At 43.8% G+C, this 22,894-nt stretch overlaps 1 protein-coding gene across 6 annotated transcripts in view; it reads left to right on the forward strand.

Moving 5' to 3' along the window:
- The window catches only part of LOC138303860 (bactericidal permeability-increasing protein-like), an 82,929-nt gene that overhangs the window by 38,920 nt on the left and 21,115 nt on the right, over window positions 1-22,894 (forward strand). For 5 of the 6 annotated variants that reach the window (XR_011205458.1, XR_011205459.1, XM_069243343.1 and 2 more), the window contains 3 exons: window positions 1,242-1,301; window positions 10,789-10,956; window positions 18,383-18,450. Coding sequence is in view for 4 of the 6 variants with exons in the window: in XM_069243343.1 (XP_069099444.1) it covers window positions 1,242-1,301; window positions 10,789-10,956; window positions 18,383-18,450 (296 nt within the window). In the remaining 2 variants the exon portion in view is untranslated. The remainder of the gene's footprint in view (window positions 1-1,241; window positions 1,302-10,788; window positions 10,957-18,382; window positions 18,451-22,894) is intronic. The other variant, XM_069243348.1, reaches the window with a different exon arrangement.

Genomic DNA, 22,894 nt, shown 5'->3' on the forward strand with positions numbered 1-22,894 from the left:
CACCAGAAGCCCTTAATGTTAATGTCATCTCCCCTTCTCTCTTGGGGAAGGAGAGAGGACACCAGGGATGGTGCCATGGTTTAAAATGGCATCAACAGTAGATGAGATCTTCTCAGAACCACGGCTTGGCTTGGTAAAATAAACACAGAGAGAAACAGGCTACTAGATTCTGGTGGACAAGTTTGCAAACTCATAATGCACAACAGTAGAATATGAGCTTACCTCTCACTCAGTTGGAGAATGCCATGACTAGCCTTGGACCTACCAGGACTCAGGCCCAGAGCTAAATATGCCAAAGAGAGGCGCATCAAACGACCAAGGTGACCAGAGGTCACACAGAGCTATCAGTTCCTTGGGAGCAGAAGGAAGGCAGGTGTGGCTGAATGCACGTATGATTAGACAGGAAATTAGAAGGAAGCAGGAAATAGAGGACCAAAGTGATGGGGACACAGGAAACTGAAAGGGAAGAAAATAGTGTGCAGGCACGCAATCAATTACGGGTAATGAAATTTACTTAAGTAGAGGCAGCCGAACCTAAACATCTGGGAGAGTCCCCTGGCATTTCCATTTTCTATGTGCGTATGTTATTGCCGCTCTTTCACTAGCACCTCAGAAGTCCTGCCTCTAACCTGGGGGTGAGGGTAGAGAGTTCTCATGTTGCTTTCCATATCTCCATCCTCCGTATCTCCCATGCCTGCCTTCTTTGGATTTTAAATAAAGGTTGGGAGCTGCTATTTTGAAGTATGTGTACCACCACCACTGTCCGATCTTCCATCCTAATACTGACATCTGTCCAATACTCTGCTTACTGCAACACCACACACCCTCCTTATACTCTATTTGTTTCCAGGCTCATAGACTTTAGTTACTCATGTGCTGACATCCCAAGCCTGTTGCATATTCACCTACATCATCCGATGGGATGCAGTTTGTGGCTCAACCAGGGTTTTGAGAAGTACACTCTGCTATTACTCCTCAGCCTGCACAAGTATGTGCCATAGTTTTGCTTTAGATCTATTCCACTGCTAGAATGAATATGCTCTTGCCCTGTGCTGTATTCATATACTTGAGATATAAAAATGTCTTTGTATTCCTGCTTTAACTACATTCTAATGATTTACGCCCTTGCATCGCTTTTCATTGACTGTCTGAGGCAGAGCTTTGGGTTCAGTCCTCCTAAAAAAAGTTTGAATTGCTTCTCCAGGGCACAAGGCCCATTGATTTCTCTCTTTCCGTTCCAGATTCCACTGAATTCTCCAATCCTCTTAAAGACGGACGACTTTGAGAATCTGATTCCTGAGGTAAGTCTTGAGCATGAGGACTGCTGCTGAGAGAGGAGCATGACTCCCAAAGGATCCACCGCAGCGCAGTGGTGGAATCAGCCACATGCATGTCCTTGCCGTGCTTCTCTGCCGGGGAGGATCACCACCACCAAGCCCTCCTTTAAGCTCTTCATTGATGTCTCTGCAGCATTGATCCCTCATCTCTGCTTCTGATTTTCAGTGGTGTGCACTTTGCTCTGTTGTTGTGTTTTAGTACTTGATGAAGTGAGTGGTGAGGGTAGTTTCATCCTTAGAGGTGATAAGGTGGTACCACCCACAGTGTTGAGGAAGCGATTGACCGGATTAGCCCATGAAGGACATTGGAAATGACACTGCTAAAAAATAGTTACAGAACTTTTATTGGTGGCCAGGTATGGATTCTGTGAGGAGTTGTATATGGGTTCTTGCAGAGTTTGTCAAGGTGTTGATAAGAGCCTTGTCACATGCATTTCTGAGCTAATGCCTGTGGAATTTCCACAATATGCATTGGACAATTTAGTGACTGATTTTGTTTGTCCTGTGCTAGGTTTACCTTTAGTAAAACATTTAGCATAGTTTGGGTGGACTATCATTCTAAGTGGTTTTTTTTTGTGGGGAAGGCCACTACTTGTGTGGTCATCAATTTTTCTAGAAAATATGTTGAGTATTGAAGGTTATCCCTTTGTTATTGTGTCTGACAGTGTTGTGCAATTTGTCTCCTAAAGTGTGAAGGAATATTTAGCTTGTTCTGGGGTTAAACAACTGACTGTGGCTTTATATAGTTCTCAAAGTAATGCCTTCTTGGAGACAGTGAAAAGAGTGATTAAGGAAATGTTACAGGAAGGCACTTGTGCTGGCTCAATATAAAATTATAATAAATGTGTACACTGTTCCAAAAGAAGAATTAAAGAGGACGAGAAAGTAAGACTGTAAAACCGGTATTGTAGGAGTGCCCTCAAGCATCACAATAGGATGCTAGGCATCATCATCGGCTAACTCCTCGCCAGACCGGCACTGCAATGTCTGACGGGCCACCACACTCAGGTAGTGGCTCTTCAACCGGAAGATGGTTCTACAGATCAACTTAAATCCGCAGAATGTGCTGACAGAGGAGAAAAGGAGAGAGAAAAATAAAATTGGCTATGAGCACCTGATAACTAGATTTAATACTTATAATGAGGGTCAGGCCAAGGTTAAAAACTAGTAGGAGTATTCAGGGAATAATGTCTCCTATACTCCTAAAAGAAGGGAAGGAGGGAAGAGTCTTCACTCCTAACACTGGGTCGACATGTTTCGCGCCTATTCGGTCAAGGATTGATCCACTGGAGCTTCATTAGGACCATTTAGTTGTAACTTCTCCTTCATATATCAAAGAAACAAAATAAACCAAAAAATAAACAAAGACCGTAAATTCTGGGAGGTCACTTACAGTCTGTGGACCATTCGTCACAGTCAGTCTAATAGAAAGTCACCCTGTATAAAGGATAAAACACATATGTAAAACAAAGTGCAATACGTAGACATTCATTGGTGTCTTAATGGTAAGTAGCAAGTGTGATAGGCATCAGGTCCCAAAAAGAAATACGTGGAGACAAAAATAACAATAACATAGAAGGCTTACCATCCCATGTGAGGATAGGGCATCATAGGGACGCGTAAACCTCATAACCAAGGTGAGTTCACTAAATAAAAAGTTGTAAAATAAAATCAAGTGTGACTGGAACATCTATGGATAATTAAAGTCATGTTAGCACAGGGTTAACACATTCAGATTAGTCAAGGTGAGAGAATTCCATGTTTGGAAAAATATAGTCATATCTCTATAACAATGTATTGATACATGATCTTATAGTGTTCTCGATACCCAAACTGTCAGGTCTATCAATGGTATACGAGTCCGCTTCTCAATCTCTTGCAGAAATAGAGGAAACATCCCAGTTCCCAGATATATGGGTATGTAGCCCATCATTCATATCAAGCGGTGGGTTACTAGTGAATAGAAGACCAAGTTCAGTCTAGTGTCAAGTAAAAATTGCGGGATAAGTGCACATTCAGAGTGCCTCTATAAGCGCTGGCTGCTCGTTAGCTGGCAAACTTAGTATTTAAGCAGGCTGTGCACACGCTTACGGCGTGTAGGTCGATCACTTACTTGAACCTTGTGTTGGTCTGCCGTTCGCCTACCCAAGGACACGTGCCCCGAATGACAGGCAACGCGCGCTCTGGACGCGTTTAAGTAGTGTGAGACTAATTCGGGCAGTTAGCCCTGAATGCGTCGCATCGTGTCGGTGTCGCAATAGACATCGACGAAGGACTAACACGAGAACTGATGATGGCGGCGGCCATCTTGGAACAGGAAGTCATCATGATAAAAGTATAGGTACATTCTCCCAGTAGTATGTGGGTCAATCTAATATTTCAGTATAGTCCTCAAGCATATGGGGGGGGAAGAGGGGGAAAAACCCTACTACTGTATGTAATGACATCTAAAGGAGAAGCCAGTCGCCCTGATGTCGTTGTAAGATGGTGTGTTGTACCTCAATATTGGATATGGTCCCAAAAGTAATTCTTATCTCCACGGGTCAGTCAAAGAAGGTAAGGAGATAGGGTCCACCAAGGAATATCGTAGTTGAGACCCTCCCTAGCTGTTTTGAGTCGGAAAATCCACCGCTGTTCAGTCCTGAACAGATATTTAGGGTCATTCTCATTGTATCTGGGTACTTGTAAGACAGTCCACCACAGATCATTAGGGCCATGTCTTGCTTCTAAAAAATGTGAACTTAATTTAGTCGTGATCCGTGCGCATCTGATGTTGCTACGGTGTTCATTAATTCTTAACTTTACTGGTCTCGTTGTCATTCCTACATACTGTAAGTCACACGGGCATGTGATCAAATATATGCAGTGCCGTGTTTTACAACTAGTGTGTTTTGTCACACGCCAGACTCCAAAGTGTTTCAACTGAAGACTGTCTATCCGTTTGGTCAAAGTGTTCTGCATATATTTGAAAGCAGAAGACGTGAATTGTGTCCCATTGTCCGACACAATACATTTTGGTAAACCTTCTCTTACAAAAATGTTATCCATAAATTTGATGATACTGCTTACATCAGCCTTTCTTACAACTTCTACCTCTGGCCACTTAGAAAAATGATCAACAAGTACTAACAAGAAAGTCTGCTCTTCACCTTCACCAATTGGTCCCATGACATCAATTCCTACTCTTTCCCATGGCATGTTGGGGGAAGGAATGGAATGTAAAGACGGTTTCAACATCACATGCGTTTTATCTGCATTTTCACAAACAGGGCAATCTCTCACCAACCTTTCTACTTCCTTATCTAACCCGGGCCACCAGTACCACTGTTTCACTCTATTCTTGGTTTTGCCAATGCCTAGATGGCCTTCATGGCAAATCTCAAGAATTTTCCCTTTTAAGGTGAAGGGAGGTATTACCTTCCCATTCCTAATGAATAGACCTTCTTCTATAGATAATTTGTCCCTTACTTCCCAAAAAGGTAACAACTTTTTACTAATCATTTTCTTTAACGGCCACCCTTTATTAATCATGATACTCAATTCTGTCATTACCTCATCTAAATTCTGCTCTGTATTCCATTCATCTCTCGTAATACCTTTGCATATACCTTCCTCCACAATAGCTACCCACATGTCTTCTGTCCCATCTTCATTAGTGTTCTGAAACTCTTCAATATCGTTGGATGGTAAGGGCATGCGGCTTAAAAAGTATGCGACTGTATTCTTCACTCCAGGTAAGTATTGCACCACATAATTGTAATCAAACAAACGCACCGACAATCTGGCAAGCCTAGGAGAAGCTTTATACAACCCCTTCGTGGTTAAAACTTTCACCAAAGGTTTGTGATGACATCTTAGTATGACTGGAATACCCCACACATACTGTCTAAAATGTTCCATTGCCCATACACATGCAAGTGCCTCACGCTCAATAACTGAATACTTCTCCTCAGATGTAGTTAATGAGCGCGAGGCAAAAGCAATAGTATCTTCATACCCCTCCTTATTAATTTGAGTGAGAACTGCTCCTATTCCTTTGCAACTAGCATCAGTTGTAATAACACTCCTAAGACTTGAATCAAAGCCTTGCAATGGTGGAGCATTGCAGATATCATTTTTCAACATGTCAAAAGCATTTTGACACGCCTCTGACCACAAAAACTTGTTTTTAGTTTTAAGCAATTGCCTTAAATCATACATTTTTGTAGAAAAATTATTAACAAATTTGGAATAGAACTCCACTAAACCCAGAAAAGCACGAACCTCATCCTTATTGTGAGGACTAGGTGCCCTTCTTATAGCAGACAATAACTCTTCCTTCGGTTTAATTCCCTGAGCAGATACAACATGTCCTAAATAATTGACATGGTCACAAGCAAATTTGCATTTACTAAATTCCGCCGTCAGACCCTTTTCATCCAACGTATTCAATACTTTTAATAAAGTTTGGTCATGATCGTCCCTTGACCTACCCATCACCAGGATGTCATCTTGGAAGACCATCGTATTATTAATTCCTGCAAGGATTGAGCACATTAACCTCTGAAACATGGCTGCAGCTGACGCCAAGCGAAATGGCACACGCCGAAACCTGTAACACCCAAAGGGTGTAATGAAAGCAGTCAAGTCCCTACTACTGGGATGTAACCGTACCTGATGATAGGCTGCTTTTAAATCAATAGTAGAAAACCACTTCATCCCTCTAGTGCGTGATAGCATTTAGCTAATATGCGGTAATGGGAATTGATCAACTAGTATATTTTTATTGAGATCTCTTAAGTCAATGCATAAACGTAAACTTCCATTGTCTTTCTTCACAACAACTAACGGGGCCACCCACTCTGAAGATTCAATGGGTTCTATAATTTTCTCATCTTGTAGTTTGTCCAATTGCAACTTAACATCTTCCTTTAGGGGAATTTGAATATTTCTTACTTTATGCACTTGGGGAATAGCATTTTTTTTAAAGAAATAAAATGCATAAAACCTTTCATTTTTCCAATCTTCCCCGTAAATACTTTAGAGAATCTCTGCAGAACCAGTTGACCAATTCCTGATCCCTTTTCTAAGGACAATACAGGTTCAGGATTATTTGGATCCAATATTATGCCCACTTTTCTCTGATCAATCCATCCCAAAACGGAAGGACCAGTGACAGCAATATACAATTTTCCGGTCACTTGTCTGTCCTTATACTGGAATTCCAATTCCTTGTAGCCTAACAATTCAATAATTTCACCAGTAAAAGTTTTGATAGTTATATCTGGTGAGCATAACTCTTTGCCCACAATACGCTTGAGACTCTTTTCCCATACATTTTGATTAATAATAGTATATGGAGACCCTGAGTCAACTACAATACGCATAGTCACACCTCCCAGCATAATCTCACAGCTTGGTTTTTTCATTCTATTTCTCTCTTCATGTTTCGTGCAAAGAATAGAATCTTCATCAGATGAATTTACACACAAAATACACATGTTCAAATCATCATCCTCTGAAGAGTTTGTGTCTTCAAGATCCAGGATTTTGCTACTTCTACTCTTCCTCAGACACATTTTTTGGAAATGACCTACAATACCACATTTTAAACATTTCAATTTCTTTGCCGGACACAATTTATCATTCGCCAAGTGATCATAACTGCCACATCTGTAACACTTCTTTTTATCATTCGTATTAAAATTCTTAGATTCTATTCCTATTCTCCTTGTGCTTCTCTTTTTAGAATCCTTACTGTGTTTTTTATCCTTCACTCTTTCAATTATGGTCTCTTCACCTTTATTTTTACTTAAAACTTCTTTCGCACACCTTCCTGTCAATTCAGCCCTTTTTACAATATCAATGACTTCCTGCAAAGAGCTTTCTCCCTTGGCCCACAGATTGTCTTGAATATTCGAGTTTGATGATTGCATAACAATCTGGTCACGAATAAGCTTGTCATGTAAATCACCGAATCTACAATTAATTGCTAAATTCTTTAAGGCAGATACGTAATCCTCTACTGGTTCCTCCTTCCCTTGTTTCCGATGAAAAAACTTATAACGATCCACCGCAATGCACACTCTAGGTCTATAATAGTTATCTAAATCTTCAAGCGCATTCTTATACAGGTCACCGTCACCCGCTTGCCTAGGTTTCTTATTAATGTTTTTAAAGACTTTCAGACCTCCTGGTCCTAAACAATGCAAAAGGATCCTATATTTTGTTTCAGCTGAAAGTTCTTCTTCCTCCTCAATGGCGGAGATATAATTCTTGAAAAATTCACTCCATTCTTCCCATTTTATTATTGGTGAACCCGCGACTGGAATAAATGATTGTGGAGGTGATAAGTTCCAAGGATTGTTAGCCGCCATGTATTTGCACTGTCTCCCTTATAGCTTAAAGTAGGTTATAGATGGTTTATATAAAGTGTTAAAACCACTGATAAACCACTTCACAAAATCCAATTTTTCTTGAATTATAATCTTGTTTAAAGGTTCAATTGATAGTTAGAATACCAATAAAATTGCCTTAATAAGTTGGTACGAACTGTCCCAAATTAAGATGTCTGCCGCTTAGTTGACATCTGACTTAAAATGGCTGCCCCTCTGTAATCCGAACTGTCCCAACTTAAAATGGCCGCCGCTTCCAAAATGTTCTGACCAATCCAAAATGGCCGCTTAAATAGTACATTAAGGCAGTACCAGTGAAAGTACACACCCACCAGGTGAAGACGATCCTCAACTGCCACGTGAGTGCTGCCCAGCACCGGATTGAAGAAACAGGCGATTTTCTGTTGCAGGGTGAATGCTGCCCAGCACTTGACTAACCAGTGAAGCAGACAGCACACTCGTCGTGAACAAAAAAATACCAGTAGAGTTCTTTTCCACTCGTCGCCAATTGTAAGAACTGCCCATACGCGCGTATTAAATAATTTCTTCTTTATTACATAAGTAATATCGCAGAAGGGAGACAGTGCTGCCGTTCAATCCGCTCCCAACCATCTCTCTGTGCACCGTTCTCGAATGCCTCGTAGCGCGTGCAGAATCCCGAGCGCGAGGCAATCGAGAACGGTGAGAATTACATATCTCCAGCACTACAGTAGTTATGTCAACATTGGAGATGCTCTGCTATTGACTATTTGTACATAACAACGAGCTGCATCTAGAATAAGCGAGAGAGATGAGCAGTACCAAAGCATTCCACAAGGTGGCAGGAGAGAATTGAATATGTAAAATTAAAAACAAACTTGATAGGAAACAAGGACGAACGCGGAGGACACAGCTGTAGTGAGTTTTTTCAATCGGTTCATGAATGGCGAAATTGGCCTCCGCTCACTCAGACTGTTCATAACCCAATGAGTTAATCATTTCATTGTCTCAAAATCACCAAACGGTTATTGAGTCGTCTAACCCTATAATTATGTTCGAATCGATTTGACATTCAGCTTCAGTTATACACCCTGAAATAGGGCCAGTAGAGGGCATAAGGGTTGCCACTTGCCCTGTTTTAAACTACATGGCCATTTTTATAATGTCAAATTGGGTAGAAAAAGTAGGAAAATCACCAAAGACTGGTAGTGTCCTTTCCCCGTATCTGTACATACTTGAAACAGTAATTATGAGATGAAAGTTCTTTGAAATGTATTCTAGAGCTGCCTTATTGCTCCCTGACTGATTACTAAAGTAAACAAAGACAGAAGGGCAATGTTAAAAAGGGAAACTTGTGATTTTATTTAAAGTTTTCTTAAGTCACATATCCGGGCCTTTGCAGAAACGTCAATCGTGAACAAAAGGACAATAGTTCCAATATTTTTCTATTTTTGTCTGGGAAATGTGACAACCCTAAAACCTCTTTGTAACGTATATATCAGTTCAGACACACAATTTTATTTTGATTTGAAGAGCGTTTAACTTGCAAAACGCCAGTCCGCCATAACTCACTTCAGCTGTCACTCGTGGCCTTGGTCACATGAAATGCGTACCATCTTCATTTGTATATATTCCATTTCATCATCATGAATAAAGAAAAAAAGACTTTTGACTCAAATAAAAAAGGGACTATTGATTAACAAAAATGCATATAATCATAAGTTTGGTAATTACGACCTAGTATTCTGAGTGTGTTAGGCTAATTCGCTGTATCATTGCACTTCACATTTGGCACAACTTTCTATGCACAAATCCCCATACATGGTTTACACTCCCACAAAGTTGTGGTAATTTGATGACACTATATGCACACAAAAATAAAATAAAGCGGTGTTTTATATATATATATATATATATATATATATATATATATATAATTTATTTTTTTTCTTCACTGAAAAAAAAACAAAGGTGAGAGGGACGTTAAATGTAGGTTCTGAATTTACTCACACAAAACCTTAGAAATTCAGCAGTTATAGTTAGAGCTATTTCAAGTAACTATAACTCACGTCCTAAGGTAAATATATATATGTATACACGCACACACATACATACACGTTAATTACATGTTTTGATGCTTTTATTGCATAAATGCAGTGGTAGAAAAACACATATATCACATGGAACAGTGAAATATGGGAAGTAGTTCACAGTTGCCTGTGAAATACGGATTTCATCATCATAACGACAGTCCTTAAACTACTCAGTTTCCAGGCAGACTGTTATCTACTCATTGAAGAAAATTGCTGTTTTCAAGGTACCTACCGCACAATATAACCTAAGATATACAAAATGACATTAAATATTCATAACAGGTAACATCTCATACGGTAAATATTGCAATCACGGGATTCTGGTGACCGTTACAAACTACTGAGCCTTCAGCTTCCTGGTTTACGATGTAAAATTGAGCAAGAGGGTGCGGGCATCTGGAGCAGCGTGGCCCAGTGCTTAATTTGTAAATAAAAACGTGCCGGTGCTCAAAGCCCTTCTCTTAAATACGCGGCTGCTGCAATTAAATCTGGGAACACTGAACACTGAGGCGGCGTAAACATGAAGCCATCTCGGGCCTCTTCAATCAATATTAAGCCACTCCCTGCCCCTTCAGCTCACTCTTACAGCTTTCTGCTTTCTACCTTTGTGACGCTTTTTCGTTTTTCACTTCCTCCGTCTTTCCCATATGTGTCTTTTGCTCGCAGTAAATGCTTGAGGCAGAAGAATAAGCCCCGGCTCTCAAAAATAAGTGCCGGAAACAAAAAGCACAAATTAAGCACTGGCGTGGCCTTGAAATTGTTGAGAAGTGAGCTGTCGTCGATTTGGCGAGCTTACATTATACAAAATAAAAACAGTGTACAGTAGGAGACGGGTGCTTATTTTGTAATATTGTGAACATTTGCGTGATGGGTTCTCTGCAAGTTCTTGTTCTGCACAGAGATTCTCGTTCATTCAATGTATTCACACTCCCTATTGTCCCACCCATGGCGGTCCTCTTCCACTGATTCCCTGGGCTTTCACGAACTCCCTTTTTTTCTTCACAGATTCCCAGGCAATACCCACACCTGGGCATGATGCTGCAGCTGTCGGCCAGAAAGCAGCCACTGCTGACCTGCCTGCCGGGGAGCCTGCACCTGACAGGCCATGGATATATCCGCGCATCTGCCATCCTCCCAAACGCCACTCTGGCTCCTCTGTTTGAGATAGACCTGGTGAGCCTCGACCTGTGCCACTCCCTGGTAGGGGCATCAGTGCTGGAGGGTTCAGGAAAGAGTCCGGCCTTGCGGAATGTGACAACAGGAACAGTAATGCCATGCAGCCCCGCGTTACTGTTGTTCTGTTGGGAGCTTGTTCACCCAAAGCCATCTACTCTAAAACGTGCATTGGTAGTTTATCATTTGCCAAGGTATTTTGGCATGTCGATAAATGCACCATGTAGGATAGGAGAGTTGGTAGGTTATTAACAGTGTGTAATATCTCTCTTGTACATAACTGGAGAACTTAAAGACAGGCCATGTGAGCAATGTGTGGAGGGAGAGAAGGAACATGGGCCCAGATTTACTAAGGGTTTGAGCCGCTGCTAGTGTGACGCAGACCAGCACATTCATTCACTATCCAGCACAAGACGCTTTTTGTGCTGGAAAGATACACTTTCATTGTGTAAAAACCACTCAGCACCCCAGGAGCGTTAGCGGGGTGGGTAGGTGCATAGCTGTCAAGTTTTCAGATTGCTTATGTGTGACATTTCCATGGTTTCAATGCATTTATGCGTGACAATCAGCTGCCGAAAGTGTGACTCTTAGAGTGACACTTTCTCAACAGAAAAATTATGCAATGATGTGTAAGTGTTTAATATCAGAAATAACAACAGTTTGAACAATTAGAAGCTCCAAACATTTCTCGAAACGAATAAAAAACTCCTGAAATATAAAATCACCAACCTACAGCCTCTTTCTAAGATGACCATACTATAAAGCAGTTGTGGCACAATTATTCATCATAATGATGACACATTAGCCTGGCAGGACAACAATGGTGGATGACACTGTGCAACAGGCACCGAGTACATTTTAGAGGCCAGTGCAACTGAAAATATAGCAAGATTAAGAAAAGCATGCCTCTGGTTATCATTACAATTAAACTAAAGACTGAAGGGCGGCCTAGTAGGTTAATGCGCACGCAGCAGAGATGATTGAACTTTAGTGCAGAGCGTGGATGACCCACTTGACTAGACTGTGCCACCAGAAGTGCATAATAAGTCTCTGCTAGTATGAGCACTTGCCTTGAGCGTCTTCTAAGGTCTTTGGCTGGGATGGGCAGGGGACCACCAGGCTTTAAAAGCTGGTTCATGTAGCGGGAAGAGCTGCGGACAGTCCTGTCCTGAACTGTCAGGCAGACCAGGAGGAGACACCCCATCCTCTCACCAGGGCAGGACTGGCACAGAAAATAAACTCTGGCACCAAACTAAAAGTGCCCCCTACCATTAGCAAATTAGAAAATTTAAAAAAGTGGCCCACGTTTGCAAATCAGTGCAGTTGTGAACTTGTCAAGACACGGGTATATTGTTTTGCAATGTATGGGAGACTGCGTGCCTCTTAGCTAGCTGCCGTAATATTTGTTGTAATATCAGGGAAATCACCAGTAAAACCCAGTGCACCAGGCCCACATATCAGCCCACACACTGATCTGTCACATGATCTACCCGTCGGCCACTGCACTGGCAGGTGGGGTGTCAAAGACAAAGAAAGCTGCCACCCACCACCTCACCTGTATAGGTGTTTTGCAAGGTTTAGACTCCTTGCATTTATGATCCAGGAAAGGCTTGTTAACATCAGTGAAGTCAACAGTAAATTCTGACCTTGTACACCTGACCTAACAGGCCATCAAGCAGCCAACATAATATCTTACACTAACCTATCAGACCTCACCCCAAACTGCACTGGCTGCTTCAGGAAAATGAAACCCGCCGCCCATCGCCTCAACATCTTAAAGGCCTAATTAGACACAGTAGGGTGGCGCCTTGCTGGAAAATAACAAACAGGCAAGGTTCAAACCCCGGATCCACGAGAGAGAACTGCTGCTTCCTCCCATTTTTATTAGTGGTGCTGACAGAGCAGACTTGACTGGCTGGTTGAACCCGGCCTTGCCAACGTTCACAGGTCCGTGGGTGACGTACTGCTGGAGTCTGGGTTTTTTCTTTGAATTCTGGGACTTGTAGTCTTGTTTATTGCATTATTAAAAGAGGACCATAAGTCCCACAATTCAAAGAAAAAAACCTGGACTGGGGTAGTGCATCACGGATGGACATGGAAAACTTGACAGCTATGTGAACCCTGGGCCAGCCAGCGCAACCTCCAGGGGTGGTGTCTCCATAGAGGCTTTGGGGCTTTGACCCCCCCCCTACTGAGCCCCCACACCTGAAATGAGCTCATTATTTGTCTCTAAATACTTCCCCCGTACTGTAGTATTTTGTTCTACATTAGTGGCGGGGCTACAAGGCTCTCTCTCGCATCGATATAGATGGCCAGGAGCAGCTTAGGCAGTACTAACTGAACTGTGGATGTCAGATTGGCTGGTGTTTTTTCTGTGGACAGATTAATTTACACTGTTCAGGCTTGTAGAAAAAATAAACCAGAGAGTTTGAACAGCAGAAGTAAATCCCCATCGGGTTCCAACGGAGTGTTGTGTTTGGCTGACCCAGCCAATCCTGGCACTTCTTTATTGCTGTTTACTATTTTAAGCAGTATTAAAGCAGTGCTTGGATTGGCTGGGGTGCTTGGTGCTTACTTTCTGTGCGACCAGCAGGGACATATTTACAAGGAGGCAGCACAAAACAGGAGAGTAGAACACGTGAGGATTTGCAGTTGCGAGCTGAAGGTAGTTTTTTTGACAGAGTAACAGGGGTAAATGCTTCTTCAATAGAATGTGCCCTGATCACCTCTGCATTGCAGAATGGAATTCGTAATGCAGAGCTGATTGTGGCACAAACCTTTTATAAAACATTTACCATCCGTTTTAAGCATTTTTTACTTCTACCCGCCCCACCACTTGCAAAAGTCACAAGTCGCCATTTGCATCCCCTCTATGCTCTACCATGCAGACCAAAAGTGTGATTGACACAGCAGGATCTAAGGCAGCCCAGGGCCAAAGTGCACGCACCGGCAGCACGCTCGCTGCTTAAACCCAGCTTCAGGCTTGTTGAGCGGACCTCTCATGTGGGGGTCATGGTCCTTCTAAAAGTGTGACTAACATATTTCAGTGTGTGATGCAGTCACCATTCTAAAATGCTTTAGTCTAACACCTGATGCGTGGTGCTTGGCAGGACTCTTTGTGCAAACACCTTCAGGTTTTGACACAAAGCCCGATCGACTAAAAGAGACAGACAAGGCTTTGCATCAAAAAACAAAGGCCTACGTGAATCAGTGACGAACAGGGAGAAATGTATCAATTTCTCAAAAGAAAGATGCATTGCTGCAGTGCAGAGCACACATCCAATGCATGGAAACCTTTTGATTTGATTTTACATATTTTAGTTTGTGTTCAAAGGGTATCAGTTCAGTAGAAACTTTATACCAGACAGTGCACAATCACCTCTGTGCAATGGTGCAAGCTTCTGTGGCTCGACGGCCACCTTGTTTCAGTGCCAATGCAATGGGGATTAGCTGCAGGCCAATCCTAATAGATATGGTGCAGTGTTGCGTTTTCCCTCCTGTTCAATGCAGGGCAGCGAAATTCAATGCTGTGTTGCATTGAATGAAAAATTAATACTTCTGGACTATGATGTGTACTGTGTGCTTGACAGGAGACAGATAAAATATTAAGAAATGTGGGCCACATGTACAAAGGTTTTTAGCAGTTGCAAACAGCAAATTGGGCTGTTTGTGACTGCTAAATGGCCTTTTGACATGTCCCAACCCTATTTTGCAAGTTGGTAACCTATTACTGACTCGCAAAATAGGGTTTGCGATTTGTTATTAGGATGGGGAGTGTTAAGGGCATCCATTACTATAGCGAGTCACAGGGTCCTGTATAAATGTTTTGCTCCCACAATGCAGTCTAAAAAAAATCCTATTTTACCGACTCAGTGAAAGAGGTGATAACCCGTTCGCAAACTGAAAGGGGTCCCTAAGGGGCCTCTTCCCCTTTGTGAATGTGGGCACCAACATTTTTTAACAGTAGGCAGTTGTCCCACAGACCCGTGCTGTAGGAAAGTAGCCTCTTTCTAGCATGGTTACCCCATTTTTGGCCTGTTTGTCAGTGTGTTTGATTGTGTCTACTGGGATCCTGCAAATCAGGACCCCAGTAGTTATGCTCTCTCCCTTAAATTATGGTTGCAGATACTGCTAATCTAGTATTCCACCCACAATTGGCATACTGGTGCCCCCTTATAAGTCTGTGGTATATGGTACTTAGGTACACAGGGCATTGGGGATCCAGGGGATCCCTTTGGGCTGCAGCATTTCTTTTGCCACCCATAGGGAGCCCATGCAAAGCCTTCTACATGACTATCATTGCAGCCTGTGTGAAATGGTGCATGCACCCTTTCACTTCCATTTGCACTGCACCCGGTCACTTATATGTCACCTCTATGGCAGGCCTTCCAGCCCTGAAGGAAGAGTGCAGAGTACCTGTGTGTGAGGGCACCCCTGTACTAGCAGAGGTGCCCCCACGATCTCCAGAACCATTTCCCCACACTTTGTGAGGGTGGGGCGCCATTTTACGCGTGCACTGGACATAGGTCACCACCTATGTCCAGCTTCACAATGGTATTTCCGAATATGGCCATGTTTGGTATCAAACATGTTGGAATCGTACCCCAATGCTTTTCCAAGCAATGGTTGTATGATTCCATGCACTCTGGGGGCTCCTTAGAGGACCCCCAGTATTGCCATTACAGCCTTCTGAGGTTTCCAGGCAGCCCCAGCTTCTGCCACCTCACAGATAAGTTTCTGCCTTGCTGTTGCTCAAGCAGCTCATGCCCAGGAAGGCAGAAAAAGCATTTCCTTTGGGAAAGGGGTGTTACACCCTCCCCCTTCGGAAATAGGTATTACAGGCATGGGAGGGGTAGCCTCCCAGAGCCTCTGGAAATGCTTTGAAGGGCACAGATGGTGCTCTCCTTGCATAATCCAGTCGACACCAGTTCAGGGACCCCCAGTCCCTGCTCTGGCATGAAACTGGACAAAGGAAAGGGGAGTGACCACTCCCCTGTCCATCACCACCCCAAGGGTGGTGGTCAGAGTTCCTCCAGAGTGTCCCTGGGTTTTTCCATCTTGGATTCCAAGTTGGTAGGGCACTCTGGGACCATCTGAGTTGTCAGTGCCAGCATGTGATGTCAGAGCCCTCACCTGATAGATGCTTAACTGTGTAGCTGACCAATCACCCCTTTCAGGGCTATTTAGGGTCTCTCTCTTGAGTGGTTCTTCAGATTTGGTTTGCAAGATTCCAGCAGGAATCCTCTGCATCCATTACTTCACCTTCTTACAGAAGAAACTGCATGTGGACCCTCCAGGAACTCTACAACTGCAACAAAAAAGCCAAGATGACTTCTGTAACATTGTATCTTCAGCTCCTGCCAACAACTGCAACTATTTCCTGTCATGCATCCTCCAAGGACAGCCAGTCTTCAGCCTGCACCAGAAGAATGAAGGAATCTCCATTGAAGTAGTCACTTCACTGCTTCAGCAGGCACCCCTTTGCAGCAACAACTGGTGGATTGGGCCCCCTCTCCCGATGAAGTGCATGGGGCCAGCATCATAGGTAGTGGACTGAAGTGATCCCAATAGTCCTGACGTCCTACTGTCCAACTTTGGTGGATGTAAGAGCTTGCCTCCCCACGCAAGACAGTACCCCCGCGCACCACATGTTTTGCAGTTGCCAAGGCTTGTTGGCATCCTTTCACGAAGTTCTTCATGCACCGTGTAGCTCTCTATCCTGTGACGCACAGCTTCCTGCGTGGTTCTCCGGCAGCGTGGGATCCCTTTGTGTAGTGTTGCGTGGGCCTCATTTTGCACCTTCATTGTCCCTGTTCTGTGGGATCCTGTGTGCGCTGCCTGGTCTTCTGAGGGCTCTCTGAGTTGCTGAGAGCCCTCTCCTCCTCTCCCTCCTGTGTAGAGTCCACCAGGTCCCTCTTGGTCCCGGGCAGCGCCATTTTCCGCTAACTGCGAGCTTTGCGTGTGCCAAGGCTTGTTGGCGGAATCCAGCGATGCAAACCAGACTGCAATCATCCATCCGGTGTGGGACATCATCTGCACCAACCAGGAACCCGCATCCATCTTCTCGGGTGAAGTACTGACTGTTGTTCTTCACCAGTGGTTCTTCTTTTGCACCTACATCCGGGTTAGCAGGGGATCCTGTTCTCCCTGTACTCTTCAGTGCTTCTTGGACTTGGTCCCCTTCTTCCACCAGTCTTCAGGTCCAGGAATCCATCATTGGTGTCTTGCAGTCTGTTCTGGTTCTTGCATTATCTTCTTTCTTGTTTTCTTGTGTGTTCTAGGAAAGTTACTGTGATTTACTCCTGTTTTCCTGGGCTCTGGGGTGGGTTCTATTACTTACCTTTGGTGTTTTCTAATACTCCCAGTGCCCCTTTACACACTACGCTTGCCTAGGTGAGAAACCGGCTTTTGCATTCTACTTTCTTAGTATATGGTTTGTGTTCCCCCTACGCCCATTTCTAACTATTGTGATTTGCACTGTTTTCTAACTGTTTTTACAGCTATTTCTGCATACTACTATATATAATTTGTATATTACTTACCTCCTAAGGGAGTATAGTCTCTATGGTATTTTTGGCATTCGTGTCACCAAAATAAAGTACCTTTATTTTTGTAACGCTGAGTATTTTCTTTCATGTGTGTGAGTACTGTGTGACACAGTGGTATTGCATGAGCTTTGCATGTCCCCTAGTTAGGCCTTTGCTACTCATCCACACTACCCCTAGAGAGCCTGGCTTCTAAACACTGACTACATTTCACTAATAAGGTATACTGGACCTGGTATAAGGTGTAAGTACCTTAGATACCCACTACAAACCAGGCCAGCCTCCTACAATAGCCTGCTCTTAAAAAATGAAAAGATAATTTTTTATTTTTCATTTTGAAATGTATCCCGTTTTCCTTTAAGCGAAACGGGCTGTATATCAAAAAATTTGCTTTATTTAAAAAATGATCACAAACATGGTGGCCTGCTGAACCAAGGAGACCACCATCTCTGTGAGTGCTGGCCATTCCCTATGGGTCGCAAATTGCGACCTGACTCATGAATATAGATGGGGCAGGTCCTTTGCAACCCATTTGGGAATCGCAAACAGAGTGTGAGACACTGTTGTAGATTGCGTTTTGGGGGGTCCTAATTGCGAGTCGCAAAACGTCACAATTAGGAACTCGCAAAATGTTGCAATCATACATGTGGCTCTATGTTCAATCCTTGAGCATAACCAAGTCATGACGAAAAGGGGGCTGTGGTGTCCACTTGTCCTGAACAAACCTAATGTCCACTTCATTTAACCCCTCTATGAGTCTACCATCTCCCTCCACCTCTGCTGCTTTCGGTGTTCAGTCTGTGTCCATTTGTGCTCTGCAGAGCTCTGACTTTTAGCTTGGATTATCCTGGGCACTCAATAACACTCTGTTTTCTCCTTAGGACACCGTAATAAAGGGGCAGGTCATGATTTCAGGTCAAAAACTCAACGGGTCTCTGGATCTTGACAGGTAAATGTTAGATAATTTTGTTTCACTCATAGCAAATAAATGTGGGACCAAAACAAACAGGCCTAGTTGTCATTAGGGATGCCACATTTTTGTGGGGTCGTCCAATGCAGGGATGGTTCTTGAATCCCAATAAAGCCTTGGTTTGCTGCACCAATAACCTTGGTGATTAAACACAGAAGCCACAATTCCCTGTGTCCCTGTGCACCACCAGACACCAGCTGGCACACAATAATAGAACAACTTATATTCACGTTGTTTCAAGCAGATATCCCAGGTGTGTTATTAATGGACAAAGCAACGAGGAGGGAGCGGAAAGAAAATCCTGAAAATATGGACCGGTGATCCTCATATACTCACACATTTGAGGGTTGCTAGACATGAAAAAACAATACTACTGTGGCTTTCTTAAAATATCTAGTTAGCGCACCCATCTTTGGTTTGCCAGATTCAGCTCCTCTGCTTGGATGGCTTATCATTCTTTCCCCACCCTCGGAATCCTGACTAGGGGTGCGTGAAGAGTTCTGCTCCGCTGGCGGAGCTTACAGAGATTTCTCCACTCCGCGCGGAGCGCAGAGTTCCAAAAACTCCGCAAAGTGACACAGACCGGAGTTTTAGTTCTTCCTCGCACTCACCAACGTTAAGTTAGCAAGCACGACGAATCGCTAAGTTGGTGAGTGAGATTTCTGAACGCAAGCGGTCGTGACCGCTCACGATGAGAAAGCTGCTGCTCACGTTGAGGAAGCTGCTGCTCGAGTAGAAAATCTACTCGAGCAACAGAAAGAAGTTAGCATCCTCTGATGCTCCACGTGATACAGTTTGCCCTGATTTTATAGTGCTGGAGAAACTCCTGGTGCTGAAAATCAGGGGGAACAGCCCAACTTACCAAACTCCACAGCTTGCAGAACTCTGAGTAGCACAGCAGAGTTTTTTCGGCACGTCGCGGAGTTCCACATACCAGAACTCTGCGAACTCTGCCCAGGCCTAATCCTGACCTTTGAAGTTTCCTCACTGTGCTTCTGTCTTTAAATATAGTATTCCTTCAATGACTTCTTTGGAGAAGGCAGTGGTCCAATGACTACAGTAGTTTCAGGATTTCCGGAAACTGATCTCATCATACCTATGAGGTGGAGCAGTGAATGTGCATGTGGGAAGCCAGTAGATAAAGTCAACGGACCATTTTGTTCTGGCGTATGGCCGACCCCCAACATCCACAAATGTCATCAGTAATTTCTACTCTGCAGAGAGCATTAGTCAGCTCAGTATAGCTGCAGGCTGTGTTGCTTGATGCAGGTAACATAGTGCATGCTGACAATGAAGTTGCCCTACTGGAGCCTGCAGAAAAGTGCACAGGGTGAGAGAGACCATAAAGGTTCAGAGCAGAGACAGGCTACGCCAAATATACAGCCTCACTTCTTGTTCAATAGCAGTGATAGTGTCATAGAAAATAGAGAAAAAACAGCCATATGAGCAAGTGCCAACTAGCACCACGGAAACAACATCAGCTACAAGTGTTCTGATCTCAGCATAAATTATCACTCAAATATCAATATAAATATGTACACAAATATCAGCCTAGCATCTCACCCTCAGTACCTAATCAGCACTGAAGACTGTGACAAGCACGCAGCAAGCATTGCCACCATCACTGGCCAGCTCTACTTACATTGTTCTCCATGGGACATAACACTCATGCTGACCTACTAAGGTGATGGGAGAGTTGCACATGCAGTGATGCCTACAGATCTGAAATGCCCTGGGTGGATGTATGGCAAAGAGCCCTTCCATATTCACTTCAGTGCTGCTGGCTAGAATAGCCGGAGATCCTAACAGGCATGGGTGGGTTTCTTGTGGGGGGGAAAGCAGCAGCGAAGCGTTGCCACCCTGAGGACAGCTGCAAAACTTGAAAAATAAAACAATAATAAACAGCGTTTATTATTGTTTTATTTTTCAAGGGGGCGGGCCATAGAGGATGACAGGGGGCGGAGGGAGAATGGTGTGCACTTCCGTCAGTGAGCATGTGTGTTTTGCCGGCTGTCTCAGGATGGCCAAACACACATGCTCTCTGAGCGGTCTCTAACCCGAGCTGCATTGCCGGGTTGGAGACAGCAGGCACAGGCTCCCAGTCTGCCTGGGAGCACAAAAGCATGGTGCCCAGGCCAATCCTAATGCTGCTCTCATGCTGCCAGCAGCATGACAGCAGCATCAGGATTGGCCGCAGGGCAGGCTGGGAGCCTGTGCTTTCAGTGAAGCCTGAAGACCGGCGTTGTAGCTGGGATTCAGGTAAGTTTATTTATTTATTTTTTGTTTGTTTTGACCATCCGCTACACCCTGCCCCACCACTTTACCCCGCTGCCAGCCGCGACTGGTGGATAGAAGGACAGATTTAGGCCCCTTTTTGGCTCCACTTACTGGGGGACAGTCACAGATATTGATCAGAGAACTGCAGGATGAGAGCCAACTGTGTTGGAAATTATGACACTTAAGCTGCCCATAGCACACACATAACAGGGAGCTGTCAATGCCAATGTTGTGATAGCAACCAGCTTCCCCTCTGTTAGTCTTTGCATAAGTGCCCACTGTAATTATACCAGTACAGAACACCAGACATATAGGAAAGAGGAACAACCTAAACCTCACTAGAATGGGGTTTAGGCACAGATCTACTTGTGAGCGGATGACACCTTTTTGCTGCAAAAAACATGATCTGTAACTACGGCAATGTATAAAATTCACAACTCGTTAATAAAGACACAACTCCCAAGCCACCCGTCTCCCACATTTCAGTGCCCCTGATGTCCTTGACATAATTCAATCAATCAGTATTTGTAAAGCGCGGCTACTCACCCATGAAGGTCTCAATGCGCTGTGGCCTTGCACACTTCAGCTTTTCACTCATTCCCAACTTGCATTTCAAATTTGAATTTCACTCACTCCCCACAGTCTAAGTTGTTCTTCCAGCACAGGCCTCGGACTTTAGTTGAGGGTTTACCATACATTAACAGTTTTTAACTTCTTAGAGTGAGTCCCCATTTCCCCTCCGACTGACATACGCACTTGTTCAGGGTTTCACTCTTTTTTTTCTTCACAAGTCTTAAACTTATCAACAGTGTCTCGACCAGTCTTCTCCATCACTGGCTTCATATACCCACTACAAGCCGCTTAAACATTATTTGTTCCCACTTATTTCCAGCCAATCAATGTTATCATACAGTTCCATAGATTCTCACTCATTCTCGCCCTCACTGTCCCAACATAATTCATTAGAGTCCCACTCAGCCCCCCCACAATTTTCATTGTCTTCACTGGAGTATCCACTCCTTCCCGCTCTCTCTGGACTTACGTATTTCATTTGAGATTCTCTCGTACCCCCTTACGAGTAAGGCCCTCACACTCACAAGAGAGCATGGACATCATTTTGGGGTTGCCAAGGAACGCAGCTGCGACTTCTGGCTTGCCCTTTGCGACCCCTGGCCTCAGAGGTGGCAAAATCAGTGCCTGGAACCAGTGCTTAATTTGTAAATATAAATGTGTCAGTGCCCAAAGCGCTCCTCTGAAACACGCGGCTGCTTCAATTAAAATGTGCGAGCACAGAATACTGAGGCAGAGTAATCTTGACGCCATCTCGGGCCTCTTTCATCCGTTTACAGCTAATCCCTTCCCCTTCAGCTCACTCTTACAGCTTTCTCCCTTTCTGACACTGTTTTGTTTTTCTCTTCCTCTGTATTTTCCATATGAGGCTTTTGCTCGCAGTAACTGCTTGAGGCAGAAAAATAACTGCCGGCCCTTAAAAATAAGTGCTGGTACCCCGCACCGGAACCCACCGGCTCAAATTAAGCACTGCATCGAACATAGAGACAGCTCGTCCTAATGGACATCGGTTGGTGCTTCATGTTCCTGGATTTCTGCACAAAAAATATATTATACAAATAGTGAATAATATAAATCACTGCTAGTGTATACAAAAGGAATATAATTAGGAGGAATATGATCCTATCTGGCAGCTAGGGTAAGTAAAAAATGCTGTTAGATGTATGTTGTATGCATGCTTGCGGGTGAATGTGTGTTTATGTGAGAGTGTGTGCGTATGTGTGTATATTTGTGAGTATATGTATGTGAGTCAAACTAAAGGTCAAATTGATGTGCAATGTCACCTCCGCTACCCGTGGCATTTTGGTGAATGGACGCCCATGTAAGAGAGCCGGAGGATGGGAAGGGCTGGGGTGCTTTCAGGGACCTGCTCTCATTTACCAGGTATTTTCAATTTCGAGCCAGCCTGTCATCTTCACTAATGAGGGAGCTTGTGTGGTCTGACCACTAGATGGCGACAGACACCATGTTTTCTTTTCCCATGAACTACATTTTTAATACTGAAAAAAGATGCTGCTCATCGCATCTGGCTAAAATGGAAGAAGCATCCTGAGAGTCCTGCATTAGATTTTGGACC

This window comes from Pleurodeles waltl, chromosome 7 (genome assembly GCF_031143425.1).
Source record: "Pleurodeles waltl isolate 20211129_DDA chromosome 7, aPleWal1.hap1.20221129, whole genome shotgun sequence".
Taxonomy (NCBI): domain Eukaryota; kingdom Metazoa; phylum Chordata; class Amphibia; order Caudata; family Salamandridae; genus Pleurodeles; species Pleurodeles waltl.